General features: G+C 43.2%; 1 protein-coding gene across 1 annotated transcript in view; it reads left to right on the plus strand.

Annotated features, from left to right (window-relative positions):
• The window catches only part of kiaa0319 (KIAA0319 ortholog), a 92,401-nt gene that overhangs the window by 46,840 nt on the left and 32,738 nt on the right, over positions 1–12,823 (plus strand). Inside the window, exons 11-13 of the mRNA XM_041248073.1 lie at positions 5,203–5,326; positions 8,046–8,178; positions 11,897–12,045. Coding sequence (XP_041104007.1) covers positions 5,203–5,326; positions 8,046–8,178; positions 11,897–12,045 — 406 coding nt within the window. The remainder of the gene's footprint in view (positions 1–5,202; positions 5,327–8,045; positions 8,179–11,896; positions 12,046–12,823) is intronic.

Consider the following 12,823-nt stretch of genomic DNA (forward strand, 5'->3'; position numbering starts at 1 on the left):
TTGCCGGACGCGGACGAGGAACGCGCTCTGGAAGGGACAGACCGGGCGGGCGCCGAACACTTGGGGAACGGCGTCCGTCAGGGCCTGAACCTACCCGGCGCGAGACCTCCAAGGCCGGCCGTCCCCTGACGGATCTGGGGCCGGACGCGGACGAGGAACGCGCTCTGGAAGGGACAGACCGGGCGGGCGCCGAACACTTGGGGAACGGCGTCCGTCCGGGCCTGAACCTACCCGGCGCGAGACCTCCAAGGCCGGCCGTCCCCTGACGGATCTGGGGCCGGACGCGGACGAGGAACCAGAGCCAATACCATACATGAACATAGCCGGAGACCCGGAAAGGTAGCCCGAGACCGTCAGTAACTGTCCAAATCCAGACTGCAACACACTCCATACTACGGCCGTCAATACCAAGACCCCAAAGCCATATCCCCAGCCACAATTTCACCATCCACACCGCTTTAGAAGTAGAATAAGGGACAAGGAACACAGATTTTGTCAAAAAAAGAGTTTTTTTATTGAAAATCAGAACCGTCACTAACCCCAATTAGGTTCACAAACAGGGTCTACAATGCAGGACTGAGCCCCAGGCTCTCCTCAATAAGAAGCCTCGCCCGCTGGTGATTGGCAGGGGCTTGTTCATGGACATAGAAGGAGGCTTGTGTCTGGAGGCTGTGGCTCATATGCCAGAACACGGTGGACTTGCTGACCTCCCCTTGAGACTCCCATGTCTGGGGAAAGAAAACAAACCAGGCGTTAGGTCATGGCATTACACTCTGCACATCCAACGAGGCCCTCGGCCGAAACGTTACGACTTACATATGTGGCCACTGCGCTGCGGATCATACCAGCCGTCACCTTGACTCCGATATCGCATGCCGCCCATGCCTTGGAGAGCACGTTACCGATCTTGTTCAGGGGGTTTCCCAGGCACGTGAAGAAGAAGGTTTTTGGCTCATAGAGGTAACCAGGCAAGGAGACCCTCAGAGCACTATACCTAAGCAGCCAGTCGTGCTCCTGCTTAGACACCACCATAACTGCCACGCCATATGTCCCCGCGGTCTTGTGATCGGACACGCGGATGTGGAAATTATCTTCAAACTGTTTGGCTCCCTCTACTTCACTGGCCTTCATGTTCATCAGGACACCCCGCCTGTGTCCGTTGTGCAGCATCATACGCCCGCAGAGTAGCCCGATCAGGGTACCTACATTGCACAACTCGCCCTTCTCACAGAGCTCCAGCATCTGGGGGATTAGCTCCCCACACCTCTCATTGAAGCGCTTCAGATGTTCCTTGGGGATCAACTGTTCCTGCTTTGCATCTTGCACTTTCTGGCGGTGCAGCATCAGCTCTCGGTGACCCTGTCGTCGTAAAGACTGTAGGAAGAAGGCAATTGAAGACAGGGTACGTTTCTTCACTTTCAAATCGCTTAACCGGGCCTCCAAGAGGTAACGGATGAAGCCAACAACATCGTTCACGTAGCTGTGAATCGTACTCGGCGACATAGAAGAACAAGATAGCGTACGATACCACCTGGGGCAAGGAGACAGACACAGGGACAGGGGGTCAGTAATAGCAACAAAAACGGGGGGAGTCAGGGCTTTGCAACTGCTTCTCACTTACTCATGACACCGCTCCGTGCTGCTCAGGAACCGGCGGATGTGCTGGAGAGCTTGGTTCGTATTCTCCAGCTTCTTGGCATGGGGCTTGGGACCCAGAAGGTACTCGCGGTACAACCGGAGGCATCTCACTGCAAGGGCAGGAAAGTTGGATCGTAAGCCATTCACCCAACAATCCGTGTTTATTGAAAAACACACACCATGTTACACGAGGCATCAAAAGCTCACCATCATCGCGGGACGGATCCCCCGAATGACTGGCCATGGGCTCGTAGTTTTCATCGTTTGACGACGACAAGGACGACTGAGACGATGACAGCGTGCGCAACCTGGGACCTTCGATAGCTCCGGATGGGCAGTCACTGGAAGATGGCAACTCCTCACGGGCTCCATCCTCTGACCCAGCATCTGGTAAGTCATCTTGGGTCGAAGACACAATGGTTTCTGGTTCAGCTTCCCCGGGCATATCCGTTTCAGAGACCGACATACAGGGGTTGTCGGTCGGCCCATCCGACGGCACCTCGGGGCTCATCAGCGGCATCCAATGTAGCAAATCTAGCCCAGGACTGGGTGATTCCTCTGAGTGCTGCAATGTCGAGTGTGGTAGCTCGCATTCCCCAGGCTCCTCCGCAACGAAGACCGGCCTCTTGGGCAGCTGGAATGAAACATCGCCCTCTGCCTTGCTCTTAACCTCAGCCATCAGGCGAGCATAGGCCGGGTCGCCGGACTTAACCTGATGCAGGCGATACAGGTGCCGGTCCAGCCGAACGATGGCCTGTCGCTGGCAGCCAGGCATCGGGCAATCGAGCACCCTGGTAAGGCACCGAGACAAAAACACCAAACAAATGCCATTTACCAATTGCTCTCAAGCATTAATAAATGCACAGAGATCAAAAAGTATGCTCACAAAGGAAAGATTAAAATTACCTTGTCTTTCTCTGTCAGACTTTCATAAACGGAGCCTCGGTGGCTATGGTCATCCAATGTAAAAGATAGGCGACATGACCATGCTTTTTGAAAAACTTAGTCTCTGGCGGAGGCGAAAAACTCATGACTGTGGTCATGTCATGTTAAAGATAGGAAATTTCTCAAATCTACATGACCATGTGCACGGACCTCCAGGCGGAGAAGGTAAAGCTTACGTGACCAGAGTCCAGGAACCCTGCAGCAGCTGCCAGGGCACGGGGCTACCTTCCACGGCCGTGTCAGGGCTCCAGGACCTCGGCAGCAGCCGCCAGCAGCCCCGGGGTCACTTCCACAGCCAGGACTTAGCTCCAGGACCTCGCCAGCAGCTACCAGGGCCCGGGGCTACCTTCCACGGCCGTGCCAGGGCTCCACGACCTCGGCAGCAGACGCCAGCAGCACCGGGGTCACTTCCACAGCCAGGACTTTGCTCCAGAACCAAGGCAGCAGCTCCCAGGGCACAGGGCTATCTTCCACGGCCGTGTCAGAGCTCCAGGACCTCGGCAGCAACCGCCATCAGCCCCGGGGTCACTTCCACAGCCAGGACTTCGCTCCAGGACCATGCCAGCAGCTCCCAGGGACCGGGGCTACCTTCCACGGCCGTGTCAGGGCTCCAGGACCTCGGCAGCAACCGCCAGCAGCACCGGGGTCACTTCCACAGCCATGACTTAGCTCCAGAACCAAGGCAGCAGCTACCAGGGACCGGGGCTACCTTCCACGGCCGTGTCAGGGCTCCAGGACCTCGGCAGCAGCCTCCAGCAGCCCCGGGGTCACTTCCACGACCATGTCAGGGCTCCAGGACCATGCCAGCAGCTACCAGGGCACGTTCCTACCTTCCACGGCCGAGTCAGGGCTCCACGACCTCCCCAGCAGCTACCACGGACCTGCGACGCCTTACAAAGATGAATATTAAGACCCACCTTTCGATGTGTCAGTAGCTTTCCGCGCCTTACGGAACTACATGACTCTGGTCAGCCTCACCCTGCCGGGAACGCAAGAGAGACGTAAAGGGCCTGCCCATAGCATGGTCGGTCCAGAGGGGGACGTGAGGCGAGGTGGTTGGTGTGGGTGGCAAAAGAGCAAAGAACGTCAGGCCGAGCAAGTGTGGAGGTAACCGGGACTCCTGGAAGTCAACCGGGTGCTCTGGACCAATGCCCACCCTTGCCGCGAGCAACCGCGACAAACCGCGACTAACCGGGGGTCAGCCGCCCGACTGGTTCCTTGCCTGAGCAAAGAACCGCAGCCCGAGCAAGTGTGGAGGTAACCGGGGCTCCCGGGTGTCAACCGGGGAGCTCTGGACCAATGCGCACCCACTGTTAGTGGATCGTCTCCTACTCAGATACCGGTTCACCTGCCTGTTCAACAGCAGTATATAAAACAACCGATAGCTAACGCAAAGTGAAACACACAGTAAACAATACTAGTAATTAATAATTAAATAATTATTAACAGTAATATTATAACAGTAATATTCTTAATACTAATAATTTCCCCTAACAAGTCAGCGACTTGGTGCACTAAGATCCCGTGGAGGATGACAGGAGAGCCGCAGATTTCCTTACCAGCACATAAGGCTGAGAGGGACTTTTTAAAGTAATTTGCTAAAAAAAAGGATGCGAAAATACACAGGAGGATTTACTTATCAACTCTGATGTTAATCAGTTTAGGCTGAAAAGGAAATTGATGATACTGTCAGGGTGAGTAGCGAGTTTATGCTCTCGGGGGCGCAGCAGCACTATGTCACCCTCCTCTGACGAGTGTCTTTGGTATAAAGTTTTTCAGGTTCGGGTGTCTTAAAGGGAAACGCCTATTTTGTAATGGTTAATATTCCTATTTCAGGGAACCAGAGTTATGATAATGATCATAGGAGGCTGTGTGGTCCAGTGGTTAAAGAAATAGACTTGTAACCAGGCAGTACCTGGTTCAAATCCCAGCTCAGCCACTTCCTCATTGTGTGACCTCGAGCAAGTCACTTAACCTCCTTGTCTTTTGGGTGAGACATTGTTGTAAGTGACTTTGCAGCTGATGCATAGTTCACACCCTAGTCTCATATCTTGTAAAGCGCTTTGTGATGGTGGTCCACTATGAAAGGTGCTATATAAAAATAAAGATTATTATTAATAATAATCCAACATTTTTTCCATTCTGTGTCATGAATCTCCCATAAATGCTGAATTGATAAAAGTATCCTGTATGAGATGATGGGCAAATGTGACAATTACAAAGTGATGCTTTATGCTTTAATGCTGAGAATTTCAAACCCACACTAAGCAAACACAACAACAGAATTTCAAATCTTACAAGCCTCAGAACCTATGGTGATCTTACGCACAATTGAAAGTGTGTTTCTAATTTGTATGTCAAATAGGGTGTGTTTTGTAATGGTTAATATTCCCTACTTGAAAGGGAACATTGAAAATACATGAGTCATACCAAAGAGAGACAGTTGGTTACTGATAATGAGTGGAGATGGAGTCCTATTACACAAAACCTAGTCAATGAAAATCAATGCATTTATAAATGAATGTAGGGATGGATTCTGGAGCTCTCTTCCTGTCTTCAAAATTACAGTACCACTTAAACTAGTATGTCATTGTAATAGTTTTCTTTATAATGTCACAGGGAGTCAGGACTCAGTACCTGCAGCTGTCTGCTATGCAAGAAGGGGATTACACATTCCAGCTGACAGTCACAGACTCCGCAGGACAGCAGGCTACTGCACAAGTCACAGTCATTGTGCAGCCTGGTAAATCATCTAGATCAATAGTACCATCCAAGTCTTGAGAGTGCAAATGTGTTTTATATTGTGGTTAGTTAGATTAAACTGTGTAAGATAAGATCAAATAAGTATTTCTACTGTACAGTACTATCAGGTGAAGTGAGATGTATATACTCCACTGTAGAGTCCACTGTAAACAGGGCCGGATTAATGCATAGGCAAATTAAGCACCTGCCTAGGGCCCAAAGTCAATTTACTCTCACTCACTTTCACATGGCAACACAAGTAAATTCCAGGTCAGTTTTGGATTTTGCTTGAATACAGCAAACTATGTCTCTTTCATGGGCAGCAAAGCGTAAACACAGAAAACAGGAAGAAGAGGAGTGAAAGTGGCAAAGGGGGGCATTAGAAATATTTTTAAAATCAGTGCTGAAAGCCCCAAACCGCAGCAAACCTTCCCCCCTACCCTGGAGAACAAGCGTGTTCTTTAACGAAGCGAGTCAAAAAACCCCTCCGATCACAATGGAAACCTCACTGCCTTTGCTGCATTGGTGAAACAAGCAAGCCTGTTCAACTGCATTTGACTTTAGGCTGCCTACCAGCCATACGTTTAAGGCTAGTCATTTTAACAGTAAAACGTAAATAAATAAATGTCTGTGATTCAAAATAAATCTGTATATTTTTGTATTGCTTGCGGCTTCCTAATCAACTCCAATGACATATACCTTCACCTCATGTGATGGCAGTGAAAAGTATCAAAAGAAGAATACCAATTAACAATACTGTGCTGAAATTAGTATATGTGTTCTTCAACCAAGCAAGTAAACAAAGCATAGCGAGCTCAGGAGGCATCGTCCAGCTTGAAATGCTTTTTTGTTATTGGAAATATACTGGATAGCCTAGAGGGAATTTATGCAATAAGAAGTGACTGACTGACTTGATGGATCTTAGACGTGATCTGGTAGCTGATGAAAACTGGCACAAAATTGCTGTTGTCTACACATAGTGGAGAGACACGTTTTCCTACACTTGCCAAGCTTGCCATTAATATGTTGGCTTTGCCACACAGTACTGCAGAATTTTTCACAGGTGAACCTTGTAAAAACAGACGTAAGAAATCAATTGTCTACACAAGTTCTGAATGGAATTGTGACTATCAAGACTGCTGTTAAAAACCAGACCAACAAAGCAAATGATCCGGCGTATGTGCAGGTGTGTCCATGTATGACCATAAGACCTAAAGAAATGTAAATCTGTATGTCATTAAAAACAAAATGACAAGGCTATCACCCCGATTTGACTACACGACAATGAGCAGGTATGGTATTGGTTATATATATATATATATATATATATATATATATATATATATATATATATATATAATATATATATATATATATATATATATATATATATAATACAATACCATACCTGCTGATTGTCGTGTAGTGTATATATAATGTGTGGACTATAGGGAACCTACAGTTAGTGGACAGAAGTTTGAGCACCCTCCTATATAGAAGCATCACGTTTTTTAAATTGGATAGCAATCAACATGTGATGCTCTTGTCCATATTCAAGCTGTTGAATTTGTATTCAGTAAATCGTGAAAGGTGATTATCAAGCTCTGCTATGGGATTTGACGTTGGCTTCTGTTTTTTCCGAATTTATTTTGAAATGTATTTAGCACCGCCTTCAATTAACCTGTTGCTGGCAGATTCGGCCCGTTGTTCAGTTCAGAGCAGTGTGTGAAACTTTCTTCATAATTAATAAGTAGAATTTGGCATATTTGACCGTTTCTGATCAAAACCATGTATAATAACTTAACATGAAAATGATATATTTTGCAAATTGGTGGAGCATGAGTTAAGCTAAGATATGCATATCTGTATATTTGTTGTTCATACAAGAAGATAGGGGCCCAGAATTGCATGTTTACCTAGGACCCCGTGATGGGTTAATCCGGCTCTGACACTATAATACCTTATTTATAAATCATTGTAATATAATAATAAAGGCATCTTATTTAGCAATGCTGTTGTTTTTTTGTCACTGGATGCAAAACACTTTTGCAAAATAAGATGTACTGGACCGATTTGTAATACATTTTCAAACCATTTTGCACAGAAAAAAGACTCGTATTAGGTTGTATTCTGATCTTGTAAGATCAAGGCACAATTGTTTTGAAAAATCATCTTCAATGCAGTTACATATCCCAGTGGAAATAAATGTAATTTAAGAGTAAAAGAAAAATATTTAACTACTGAGATGATTAGGAAGTGTGGTTGCAACTTGACTTTCTAAATTAAATGTTATGCCTTTATTACAGCACAGTGGAAAATAGGGCTCAAATTAACTAATACAGAGTAGCAACTCACACCTTATAAAGACTATAAAGGCTCATGCTTTTGTAGGTGTTAGCTTGTTTGTTTTCAATTTCCGCAGATTTTACAGCAGGCTATAATTATATTTGTCATTAGGGACAACATGAAGCAATATGAAGAGATTATCAGTCCCTTTACCTGTAATAACCCCTTCTATAAATATAATTTTAATTATATTGCTAAAGCTCAGTAAGTTTGAATAACCATATGCTGACTACCTAAATTATCAAATCAGCTTCCTGCCAACAGGTTAACCTTGAGGGCAATAGTAAATGTCTGAACTTAGGAACCAGTGCAAAGGTGTACAGGTACATGTGCAGGGATGACTATGTTTAAACTCCATTTCTATGTATTTCTAGAGAATAACAGTCCACCAGTAGCAGTGGTTGGCCCTGATAAAGAGTTAACGTTTCCAGTAGAAAGCACTACACTGGATGGCAGCAAGAGCACAGATGACCAAGGCATTGTGTTGTATCAGTGGCAGAATATCAGGTATTCATTTTCACCTGTTAAACATATGGGGCCATATTCATAAAACATGTTTATCTCTTAGACACATGTAGAAAAATGTAGCTGCGCCCAAATCATGTGGTTATTTTTAGTCGTTTATTCATAAAGCCTGTTTATCTCTGCAAGCGCTTAAGTCTGTTCTAAGGTTTAGACGCAGCTAACCAAAATCCAATAGAATTTGTTTAACAAGGGTAGGGCTTGTTTAAGTCTTGTTTCAAGCTCTTTCATTCACATTAATGCAGTGCTAAAATAAAAACTCAGTCATTCAATCATCAATTTAATAATATATTAACCCTTCGTTAGCTATAATGAGGTGCAGATGCACCCATCTCAAGCCCTTTGAAGTCCCTGTGATCATCTTAGGCTACGTACACACACAGGCTAAACGTGGTTGTGAGTTCACCTTTTGTTTTTAATACGGTTTGTATACACACACAGTTTGGTTACAAAGGGCAGCGACAACAGCACTAGTTAATCCTGTTCAGAGCAAGTATTGGGTGCGGTTATTAATTTAGTTTGGTTAGTTAATGCGAACTGTGTGTGTATTACAGCCACGCTAACACAGCCGCAGTTGGTACTCAGTGGATTTCTGCAAAACTAACGATATTGTTTATCAGACATTTCCGTGTGATAAACATGGCTAAAAATATATATAGGTGCCTGATGAGCTTGATTTTATAATATTGATGAATAGTAAAGTCATAACAATGGTAAGTAGTGCATACATATAGTACACTTTTTTATTTAATCAAAGTATAGTTGTGCAATATTTTGTTGTAAGAAAAACAACAACTTAAATAAAACAATATGGGACAATTTGTATCCTCAGACGCCATAGTGCGTTTTCCCACAGATACCAAACGTCTCATCTGTGTGTTTTAGCACTCCAGGAAATGATAAAGACGCATATACAACTCCTTAGACATGCGTACATTTTTAATCCAGTCATTTGGAAACCACTCAAGTTGTTCCCACCAGCCTTCTGGTCGGAAGATCGCCTAAATGTTTCGAACTACCATCATGGTACTGCAGATTCTCGCCACTGTATTTAGCAATGCAGAAAAAGCAAAACGGCGTCTCATCTGGTTTTGCAGAAAAGATCATAGCTGTGCTTGACAAGCTCTCGATTGATTATGTACAGTACTTTCTTCCAAAAGCATAAACAAAAACACAGCATCCATGTTCTCACACAAAACCTCACGATCAGAATGTAGTGATGGCCCGAGTTCAGTGGTTTGTTTATAGTGTTTCTAAAATAATAGATTTCGCTCTACATACTGTATTCACACATAACCCAATGCAGTCAATTTCCAATTTATATGAAACTGAGAGGCAATATGTGTGTACAATCAGTGCAGTATTGGAAAAATATGATTTTATTTTTTACGGTTTCTGTCTGTTGCAAAAAAGATGCACCACTCCTTTTGACTTGCTGAACTAATGGCTATGAGAGGCAATTTGAAATAAATGGGCCCTGATCTACAGGACTCCTAATAACGACGTTAGTCGTGTTGGCATTCTTTTTGATTTTTCGAGGGTCGCCATCACTTTATACCTTTATTTTTGTTATATATGCATGTTCTTTTTGCACACTATTTTTTGCTGTTAATTTGCTGAATGCATATTGAAGCAAATGTATGTGTTTACTATTTTTTCTTACTAAATTTTGTACATGTAGAGTTTCCATATACAATATAATATTTATTTTTGTAGTTTATAGTTGTGTTTGTGAATTTGTCAAGCCTTTAACTTAATATTTTGCTGCTGACAAATGGTTAAGTTAAAAACAGAATGGAACAAAAAATGACTAATCTAAAAATGACTCAAAATGGAAAATGTGCTGATTAGAACAGCAGCCTTTTACATTCCTTTTACATTTCCATTCAACATTACTTTTACGTTTCGCTCTTACATTTCTGCAGTGGGTGGGCATTACCCTTTACACCATTAGCTAATCCACCAGTGTGCAGTTGCAAGAATGTAGTTAACCGGTGCCCACCTGACATTTAGACATGTTCAGACAAAAGGGTGTTTAAAATTTTTTTTTTATTGTTATTATTCTGGTTAAATTTTAGTTGAAAGACATTTTAGCCAGAAGCGCAAAACTCCAGTTTCCACGCATGTGACACTTAGCCACGTCTAAAGATAAATGCCTGGTAAGCATCCTTTATGATTCTCAGTGGGGTTTTTTTCACCTATTGAACATCATTTTTTTTTGTTTATTTTTTAAACAAATCACTTGAAACCATGAATGATTAAGTTTTGGGCATTTTCAGAACAGCTTATCCAATGTGATAAAAATGTGTATGGATAGTTATGAAGTAAGTAATGGTTTAGGTTTGCCAGGGTGTCCTTCACTGCTCACCAACGACCTTTGTAGTCTGGCTGGGCGCCTGCGGGCTTGCCTGTATGCTGCCTGGAGCTGCATTGTCCTCTGACGCTGTAGCTCCAAGGTGGCTGCATGGTGAGTCTGCAGCATGAAAAGAAGCGGTCGGCTGATGGCACACGCTTTGAAGAACAGTGTGTGTTCGTCTTTGCTGCTCCTGAGTCAGCACAGGGGTGGTAGCGGTGAGCTGAGCTTAAATAATAATTGGATATTCTAAATTTGGAGAAAATGATAAAAAAATAATTGGTGACCTACTAAAATAAAAAAAAAAAAAAAAAAAAAAGAGACTGTGAACAGGCTGGCTTGGCGGTGACATCAGACCAGAAAATGATGGGTACACAACAGGCAGTAATGCGGGGTATGAAAAGCAGATGCACATATTCATTGAAAATATATAGTTTAACAGAAACAAAACTCTTATACAAAATAAAGGGCACGATGGCCAAAAGAGATAGACACACATAACCATGCTGGTCAAAATCCAGCACAAGTATCAATTGTAGTTATCTTTCTTTGTATATTTACTCATGTCTCAAAAGCTGCAGGTTTTTATACATGTGACTATGGCCCATTAGCAATAAATTAATCAATCCGAAGATGATTACAGTCTACATGAGAGTTATTACTCTCCATGACCGACAGCCAGTTTATCAATAATCACTGACTGCCGACCATGCATTCTCATGAGATGTCCTGCAGAGACGAGCTGCTACCATCGCCCCTGCCAGACCACATTTAACTATACAATAATTCAGCCCAAAATATTCACCAAACAGTATCTTTCAGTTCACCCACAATAATACATTTATCAGCAGGGTCTTCTGCCCTGCCACACTCTCTAAAGAAAAATAAATTAAAAGAAACAGCAGTGGAGAAGCGGAGAGGATTCTTTTCAGTCTTAGCTGATGCGGATGAGCTTTCAGGTCAGGTACTGAGTGAAACTGAACATTTATGGTTGTATGCTCTTGGTTGTTCAAAATATTGCATTATTTAATGTAGATATGTGTGTGTTATACACTAGTTTCATATTTAAACTTACTAAATTAGTAACAATCTGTTTGTGCCACATTGATAGTTAACTATATGTGACTGATTTTGTTTGTTTGTTTTTTACTAAGTGGCAACACTTTAGCTGAATCAATTCCTGCTTCACTTATAGAAAATCCCTGCGGTGCTCGAGCCTCAGAGCACCCCGAGTCATAACCTGAGCTGGATCGTGTCTCATTTTATAGATATAGCTGGAACAACATGTATTTTGGTATTACTGTTATATGTAATGTTAATGATGTTTATTTTTGTGTTGCTTTGTTTCAGTGGTCCAAGTGGTGTAAAGTTTGAAAATGGTAACACACAGCTGGCCACTGTAATAGGGCTTCAGATCGGTACTTACCGGTTCAGATTGACTGTGAAGGACCAGCAGGGACTGACCAGCTCAGCTGTGGCCACTGTCACAGTCAAGAAGGGTGAGATGCAGGATTAAGGGCTGAAATGATAGCTATTGTACTAAGTTTACTTGGAATTTGGCTAGACAACCCAGCTTTAACATTGGTTCTATGGAAAAATGGCTTTGAACTGAGATTTATCAATAGATAACAGAGAATACTGAGGTGTCTGACACTTGTAAATGAGCCCTCTCTCAATGGGTTTGTTCCTGGTTGAAGAATAAATACATAAATAAACACTGAACTCCATGAGAGGACATTAAGAAAAACATTAAGAACTGGGTTTCTGATTGGGTTTGATACAAGATCCAGAGTGAAATGAAAACTGATTTATAACTAAGGCCATGTGTTTAAAATATAATATAATTTTGAATATTTTAATAAATATATAGTAGGAATTAGGGGTTTTAATCAATTAATGATTACTCGAATAATCACACTTGTGGGGTTTGAGTAAAGAATTATTGATTAGTCTTGTCTACCTGAGCATGGTATCAAAAAACGGTGCACAAAAAATAAATCTTGAAAAAGTTTTGTCTCTAGAAATGCTTGGCCCAGACTCCAGAATTGCAGTTTAAGCACTTCAGTGCACTTTTATTAAATACAGATAAAAAGGTTTAGACAGTAGTGTTTTGTTTCCCTGACTATCATCAGGACAGATCAGCCGTTTCTCTGACCATACACCAAACTAGGGGATCGTAGTTCACCAAGATACACACAGTATACTTGAGACAGATGTTTGAGTCACCGGAGTTAAAACAGATCTTATGCAAATTTTTTTGGTTTTTTTTCGCTCTTC

The sequence above is a fragment of the Polyodon spathula genome, chromosome 4 (genome assembly GCF_017654505.1).
Source record: "Polyodon spathula isolate WHYD16114869_AA chromosome 4, ASM1765450v1, whole genome shotgun sequence".
NCBI classification, from domain to species: Eukaryota; Metazoa; Chordata; class Actinopteri; order Acipenseriformes; family Polyodontidae; genus Polyodon; species Polyodon spathula.